This window comes from Protomyctophum parallelum, assembly GCF_964188405.1.
Source record: "Protomyctophum parallelum genome assembly, chromosome: 14".
Lineage (NCBI taxonomy): Eukaryota > Metazoa > Chordata > Actinopteri > Myctophiformes > Myctophidae > Protomyctophum > Protomyctophum parallelum.
In genome coordinates this window covers 31,807,249-31,815,763 of record NC_139709.1, presented here as the reverse complement: position 1 = coordinate 31,815,763, position 8,515 = coordinate 31,807,249, and the positions used below count along the sequence as shown (strand labels likewise).

The 8,515-nt window shown below is 40.2% G+C and overlaps 1 protein-coding gene across 1 annotated transcript; it reads left to right on the top strand.

The window, feature by feature from the left end:
• Positions 1 to 150: 150 nt before the first annotated feature.
• abcb8 (ATP-binding cassette, sub-family B (MDR/TAP), member 8) lies at positions 151 to 7,677 on the top strand. The gene is made up of 16 exons (XM_083783032.1): positions 151 to 340; positions 749 to 1,088; positions 1,180 to 1,335; positions 1,499 to 1,593; positions 2,008 to 2,113; positions 2,920 to 3,081; positions 3,187 to 3,272; positions 3,492 to 3,589; positions 3,747 to 3,852; positions 3,972 to 4,005; positions 4,518 to 4,654; positions 5,092 to 5,186; positions 5,286 to 5,419; positions 6,339 to 6,486; positions 6,898 to 7,148; positions 7,289 to 7,677. The coding sequence occupies exons 1-16, from the start codon at positions 243 to 245 to the stop codon at positions 7,373 to 7,375; spliced, it is 2,133 nt and encodes a 710-aa protein (XP_083639158.1). The 5' UTR covers positions 151 to 242; the 3' UTR covers positions 7,376 to 7,677.
• The last annotated feature ends 838 nt before the right edge of the window (positions 7,678 to 8,515 follow it).

Sequence of the window (8,515 nt, the reverse complement as noted above, 5' to 3'; positions counted from 1 at the left end):
TTCGTAAATGTTACACGAGTTGCTTGGAATTCATTATTAATCTAGTAATGTAGCACATTTCAAGGAGTGTGGTCGGTGTCTGGTCAAAGCCGCTATTCAAAGCTCACATGCATAATCCCAGGGAAATGCACCCGGGGGGTTACTGTAAAGATGGCAGCCTGCATGGTCCTTGGTGAATCCTTCTTCGCTTAAGTGATTAGTTGAACCTAAAGGAAATAATTCCCCCATGAAGTAATCGAAATATGTTTCACTTACTTTGTTGTAGAGCACGCAGCCCTGCAGCACTGCGGCCACTACACGCGCGATTCAATAAAGGCACAGATTTATGGAATGTTTCAAGGTAGGATAACATGGGGAGACTTTAGCTAAGTTATTCAAATAGATTACTGTAATATATAGTTGTCTAATAGCTGTTGGTTAGAAATTAACACGTTGGCCTGGAGCTTCCGAGCTTGACCCATTTTACACTGTTATCAAGTATCTATCAAACCTAATAATAAACACTGCTGCCAGTGAGTCAGTGAGTGACAATGGCAGAGCTTTGTTTTCATTTGGCTTTATTAGCGTGTAGTGACAGTACACTGACTGGTCCAGATGAATGTATACTGACCACTAGACAGACATCCTGACATGACATGAGATGACCTGTCATTAGCTCATGACTTAATAGCCTACAGTACACCCTGGCCCTGGCCCATACACAATATATGGTTTATTTACTGTACATCCCTTTGCCATTTTATTTCAGATCCAGGTTGTATGGATCACCACCAGGGTCCAATGCACACAGCTCCTGCCAACAACCCAGTAATGCTTTTAACCGCATTTGGAGCCTGGGCCAGAGAGCAGTCCGTCAGACCCACACCCAGCCGTCTAAAGCGCCACCCGGTGCTCTGAAGTATATCCTGGGGCCAGTGGCCCTCACCGTTTCTGCACGGCTATTTGGTCATGTCGCTTATTGTGAGGCAGACGTAAATAATAACACCCCGTTTGAAGTTGTAGGCAAAGAGGATGTGCCTGAGTTTCAATGGCATATCCTGTGGGAATTTGTCAAACCTCATCTCTTAGATCTGATTGGAGCTGTTGTGGTAAGCATTAGTCGACCTTCGATTAAAATCTGTGCCTGTGACCTGCTGTGATGTGAATGTGCTTAACTGTCATTACTTTTCTTTTGTTCAGCTTGCATTTGGTGCTGCCATCTTAAATATCCACATTCCCCTGATGTTGGGAAACTTGGTGAATATTGTGGCACGCTACTTGAGTGATCACGCAGGGGACTACGTGGCTGAGATCAGGGCACCTGCCCTTACGCTGCTTGGGCTGTACGGTGTCCAAGTAAGTTGATGAAAATGATGTGAAATGACAATTAGAAAGAACCATTACTGTTCCAAAGTTTCTGCATTATAACAATGACAATTCAGATGAATAAGAAACAATAGTGAACAATATGATCACTCTGGCATTGCTTATACTAATTATCATCACCTATTTCACACAGGGTCTGTTGACTACCGGCTACATCATCCTGCTGTCCAGGGTTGGAGAGAGAGTAGCAGCAGACATGAGGAAGACCCTTTTCGCCTCGTTACTGAGGTACCTTTTCCCAGTAGACGGCAGGGACATCAAAGGGGCCTTCAGCCCCTGCCCTTTTTTTTACCCGTCTGTAAAACAACTGCCCTTTCCAGACCACGAATGCAGTACATTTTTACTATTGTGAAAGAAATGCAAATGCCACTCCTTTCCATGCCATTCCGGAAGGCAGCATTCAGGAGAATTCCTTTTTCTTTCAAAAAGTCTCCTGAACTTTAACACAGCATTTCGCATTGAACAAATGTGTTTAGAAATCCATGGCGTAAACCGCATCTCAAACTAGCTAAAGAGTGCTGGGTTGTGCCCCGAAAATAGCTGCTAGTTAAGTTAAACCATAAAGCTGTCAATAGAATTGTCCACAGTGAAGACCTGGGATTGACCACAGTAATGGTCACCATGCTTGTTACCTTTTCTTAGGCAAGATGTTGCTTTCTTTGATGCCAATAAGACTGGTCAACTGGTGAACCGCTTGACTGCTGACATTCAGGAGTTCAAGTCATCTTTTAAATTGGTCATTTCTCAGGTATGATGTTATTTGCTTGCAGATAAAGTTTCTATGGAAATATGCCAACAATAAGTCATTACGATATGAATTTTACAAAAAGACTTTCTTTATTGAGAAATCTGTCAGATTTCTCAATAAAGAAAGTATTTTTGTACCTGTGGTGTGCGGGCTCCATCCATCACCTGCTACTGTTTTCTACCCAAGCAGCGATGACATGAACTAAATAAAAAGTGTATTCCTAATGTTTACATTCCTGCGGTTTAGATACTTGTGAACGAATGCTACTTGTTGAAAACTTGAATGAATAGACAATTATTGAAGTTTGGTACCAGGTGTACATAATACATTTACAAATATAAAGGGGTATTTCACTTTAAGACACTTCTGAATCATTTTATGTCTAGTTTTGTGGGCACCCCAGTCCGGTTTTCATTCAGAAATCAGACACACCACACCCCTCCTACAGTATATGAACCAGTTGTTACTTTAAACTTAATTTTGACCATGTCCTAATGTACTCTATGATGTTGTCCGGATTCCTAATGTGTGTGTTTAACTTTTTCCATTATACTTTTTTCCCATAAAAAAGTACTAGCTGCATAAAAAATGAAAAAAAATGCAATGAGTCTAAATAGTTAAAATGGACTTTGACGTTATGATGGGTTTATATGGGAATATCTAAAATGAAATCTATATATTGAATCGAGCAACTTAAAAACGGTTTGGGGTGCACACAAACGCTGAGTAAGACGACCCCAGAAGTGTCTTAAAGCGAAATACCGCCTTCAGGTGTTCTAATTATTGGTTGTTTTACATTTTTACAGGGCCTACGGAGTGCTACACAGACAGTTGGCTGTTTTGTCTCCCTTTACTTCATCTCCCCCAAACTCACTGGCTTGACCGTAGTCGTCCTGCCCTGTCTAGTGGGAGCAGGGGCTTTTATTGGCTCGTTCCTTCGCAAGCTGTCACGCTCGGCTCAAGAACAGGTGTGACCCCAGAATTATTGTGCCTTTCATTGTCATTCTGTTGTCTGAAACATCCTGCTGTCTGAATCTGTGATAGCGTCTTGATTGTACTGTATGGAACTTTAGGTGTCGAAAGCGACAGGTGTGGCAGACGAGGCACTTGGCAATGTGCGAACAGTGAAAGCCTTTGCCATGGAAGAGCGAGAGCTGCTGTAAGTGAGATTTGTATAGACAAATCCACAGAGGGGTGCCCTGGACGCGGCCATTGCTGAGGTGTTCCATTTACTGATTACCTACACCTGTCCTACAGGCCCTAATCAATGGAGCAGTGCACCCATCTGTGGATTTGTCTATCTATATATACTGTGCATCTGTTAAATCTTTCAATTTGCATTGTATTATTATTATTATTTATTTATTTTTCATTAAAGATTATATGCATTTGAAGTGGACAAGTCGTGTGAGATGAATGAAAGTCTTGGTACAGGGATTGCTGTTTTCCAAGGCCTGTCAAATGTTGCCCTAAACTGTGAGTGCATCTCTTTATGTAATTTGTTTTTAATATCACATTTTTCAGCTGACTGTTCAGTTCTGTTATTTTTGGCATAAAGTGTAAATATTAGATTACTATGTCATTATTATTATTATTATTATTATTATTTTCATGTTGTATGCTGTTCACACAGGTATTGTTCTAGGAACTATTTTCGCCGGAGGATCTTTGATGGCCGGTAATGAATTGTCCCCTGGAGACCTCATGTCTTTCCTTGTAGCCTCTCAAACGGTTCAGAGGTAAGAGGTAGTTCCGTGTGGTCATGGTGAATCATTGCACAATGCACCGCACCTCTGTGTACAACGGTCATGTACTGTAATCTGACATACTGTAGCTAATGTGTACACTCTACCCTCAGGTCTTTGGCTGGCATCTCTATACTTTTTGGACAGGTGAGTGGGATAAGAAAGCATGAATCTGAGTGCTAACTGTGTAGAAATGCAGTACACGTGCAGGTGGTATGAATTTAGGTGGCGCAACACCTTATTGAACTAATGGATTTAATTGATTATGAATCATATATTTAGTTAAATACAAAAATATGTTTTATTTATTTATTTCAGCAATTTTAAATATACAGTATAAGGAGCATAAATGATGTCTATATTTTGAGCACATAGGGGAAACTTTTCAAACAATTAAAAATAAGAAAAAAATGGGCTTCAGTAATCAACCTAAACAATTTAGTTGATTATAAAAAAAGGATCAATTCGATAAGAAATCCATTTTGTTTTTCCAAAGATGTTTTGTTTTTTATAAACCATGTGCTTTATTATTATTATTATTATTATATTTATTTTAAATTAATTGATAGAATACTCACTATGAAATTAATCAATGATTGCTGCCCTAAATCAATTTCTTGCCAAGACATTTATTTTTCTGTCCAACATTTCCTGTACAGATGGTGAGAGGCATGAGTTCTGGTGCCCGGGTTTTTGAGTATCTGGCTTTGAAACCTACTATTCCAAACTATGGGGGAGGACGCATTCCATTCAGTTCTCTTATGGGACGGGTTGACTTTATGAACATTTCATTCAGGTAAGAACCTTGCTTTATTAACCATCAATGGAATACTTCACCTTTGTTCAACCTAATCTCCATAATCAATTCTTGCATAACTATGCATGAAAACAAATTTCACACTTTTTTATATACCTGTGATGTGACAATAAAGCTGATTCTGATCCTCACTAATAGTAATTTCTGTCTAATGATAGTTTTAATGGAACCTACTAACTTTCTTTTCCTGGACCACATGCTAAAATAGTAGCTAAGGTTGTAGCATCAATAACCTTTGTAAAAAAGTTTGAATCACCTGAGATAATGTCATTGCATGGCAGGTACATTTTTATCCTCAGTCCATCTCTGAGGCATTAGTGAGCAGGAGATTAGATTCAAATAACGTTAATTGTTTCTTTAATATACATTTTCTGGGTAATGTTCATATATGTTATTTGTTATGTGATTGTGTATAGCTATCCAACCAGACCTGGTCACGAGATCTTGAAGAACTTCAACTTAACACTACCCCCTTCTAAAACTATTGCCATTGTTGGCGAATCTGGGGGAGGTAAGTACATATTCAGCTCGTAATCACAGTCTAACTGCGTGTAACTGCTGTTTGTGTTACAAAGCGTGTAAATGTTTCATCCCATGTACTGGAACGCAGGAAAGTCCACAGTGGCGTCCTTGATGGAGCGTTTTTATGATCCAACCAGTGGTGTTGTTATGTTGGATGGGCTTGACATTCGGACACTTGACCCATCATGGCTCAGAGGACAAGTTATTGGCTATATTAATCAGGTAATAATACTTTTTCTATATTTATAGAAGCATAAAGTGAAATGTAGTTACGCTTTGTCCACCAAAATCATCATTCAAATTGGGAAAACCCACAACAAGAAAGGAACATACAATTCGCTCTCTCTGCAGTAGTCTTATGAGTCTTGTTTAATGATTAGGTTCCACAGCAGCAGTCCCACAACAAATTGATTATTGACAACGATGTCTTTCTGTTGTGTTTTGTTTTTTGTTCTGGTTTGTCTCATTCTACGTCACAAATGCACCAGATATGGGCACAAACCCCGTTACAGGAGCTATGTCCCCCATAACATTACAAATAAAAGTATGTCTATCAAGACTATCATCTTATCAGTAGCCTGCTCTAGCGGGGCGGGCACGCTTGGAGCAAGCGCTGGAGAATATTGGTTCACCGATCAGAAATACACTTCAGTAGTGTGTTAAAAAAAATGTCAATTTCATTATGCTTTAAGTAGCATGTGACAAGTCAACCTAGGGGGTTTTCATGATTCTGAATCCATTCCAAGCATTAGTTTTACACAAAAAACACTCCTTGGGCTAGCCGTCATCACAAATGTGATGAAATTTTGGGCACATTTGGGAAAATGGCTATGGTCGTGTTTTTTGTGCAAAACTAATGCTTGGAATGGATTCAGAATCATGAATGAAAAATACTATATACCAAAGGACTATATTTCCTCTCCCCTAAATCAAAAGTAGCTCTCTCATACAGTAGCATGGTGCCAGAAAAAATTGCAAAAATGTGCATTAATGTTTCCATCACTGCCAATCGAAGCTAGGAGCCGATAAATACCAGTGACTGACTGATTTGAGCTGGGATTGAATGTTGATTGTAACCTGTGGGGGTTCAGGACAGCAGGTTTTTCATACCTGTTTTTTGTTGTCTTAACTGTCTTTGTAGGAGCCAGTGTTGTTTGGCTCCACTGTGATGGAGAACATACGCTTCGGGAAGCCCGGGGCCTCTGACGTCGAGGTCATCAACGCTGCCAAGCAGGCCAATGCTGACCGCTTCATCACAGGTTTCCCAGAGGGCTATAACACTGTGGTCGGTATGTACACTAATTAAAGGGATCGCGACATAAACTTGTATGTCATGAAACCTTTAACGTTTTTTTAACACCTGATTTCAAATTGTATGCCACTAGTCCTTACCCGTTGTGAGATATTTGCCCCCCCGGGTGCGTTTGTAATTGACGAATAAATAAATAAATAATCATTAATGTGTCAAATCGAAAAAAGGGCTTTGTTACGCCCTCCACATGCATATGGTCAATGCCTGTGTGAAAAGTGAGTGTGGAGTGATTGGTGCAGGCAGTAAGGAGTTACAGGTCTGTTTCTGACAGACACACACACACACACGGACACACACTCAGACATTGTTAGAATTATAGTATCATATGAGCACCAGCGTTCTAGATTAAAATGTATTGACACGTTGCCTTTTCTCTGTGGTTGCCCAGGCGAACGTGGCGCGACACTATCGGGCGGTCAGAAACAGCGTATCGCCATTGCCCGCGCCTTGATTAAAAACCCCACCATCCTGGTGTTGGACGAGGCCACCAGTGCTCTGGACGCAGAGTCGGAGCGAGTGGTGCAGGAGGCTCTGGACAGGGCCACCAAGGGTCGCACAGTGCTCATCATCGCCCATCGACTCAGCACTATTCAGGGAGCCGACCTCATCTGTGTCATGAGCAATGGCCGCATTGTGGAGGTGAGGAAGCAGAGTCTTGCACGTTTTATTGCCTTGCTAGTTTCTATCAGGCTGACTGGTGCTTTTTTTTTTTTGCACTGTCTAATGTACAGCAGCAGTTAAATCTTAACACCTACTGTATGTATTGTTTTGCCCCCAAGGCTGGGACACATCTGGAGCTGCTCAACAGAGGAGGACTATATTCTGATCTGATCCGCAGGCAAACAACAGCCGAGGGACAGAAATGACCAAGAAAAATAAATGGTGTGTGATAGTACTGTCAGTTAAATGTAAATTTAAAATCCAATGGGAAGTCTTGCTAGTGATGGTCAGATGTTCAAAGTCCATTAGTACCTACAGTATGTGAATGTCTATTGTAGTTGATACCTTCTGGTGTTCATTGGGGATTGATTATTGTTCATGAACACTGTTGTACAGTATTTAATTTAAAGGTTTTTGCAGGATTTCTTTGCCATGTCCTGCATAGAATTATTGTTTTGATAAAGAACATAATGTAGTCATTGATTAAGAAAATAAATCATACTTTTAAGTAAAACATATGACTGTTTTCTTTCCCCCTTTTAAGTGCTATGACACATGGACAGTTTTCTTTTAGATGATCAGTGTAGCTGAGTAGTGTTACCTGGATGAAACCTGCATAATGAGTAGTATTGTAGATCGGTGCAACATGTAATGTGGGCTATAAAAAGCCATGTACTCAAACTACACTACACACAACATGAGGATCACCTGCTATTTGAAAATATGAACAAACAAAGCAAATAAGGGGGTGACCTGATAGCTGAGTGGTTAGGTTGCGTGTCACATGTGCTCTAATTGCTCAGGGGGTCTAGTAATGCCTGGCGGCATGTTACCTTTGATGTTACTCTCCTACTCTTTCTCTGTGTTTCCTGGCTCTCTTCACTGTGACTATGAAATAACATAAAAAGGAAGAATACATACACTTTTTGTGTAGAGGCCTGGGCAGTGGGCACTTGAGGTGTCCAGTCTTCCCGGAAAACTGTGCACTATTTGGGGATAAGAGAGGGACACATTAAAGGCATGGAATAAATTATATCCCAATATTAGCTAGGGGTGGGTTCAATTAATCGATACAGCAATAATCGTATCGTATTGATTATCATATCGTACCATATCGATGCGGCAGGAAATGCTGTGAGACGCGGCTCTAAAATAGTTACTATACATATATGATTCAATCTTTTGCATTTATCCATCAAAACATTATTTATGTATTTATTTGTATTAGCATATAATATAACAGAAATAATATAAATATTAGCATGGCAATGCTAATATTTTTGCAACTGTTGTACAATGCAACTGTATTGTAGATATTGTCACCACCTCCGAATCATGCTAACGTG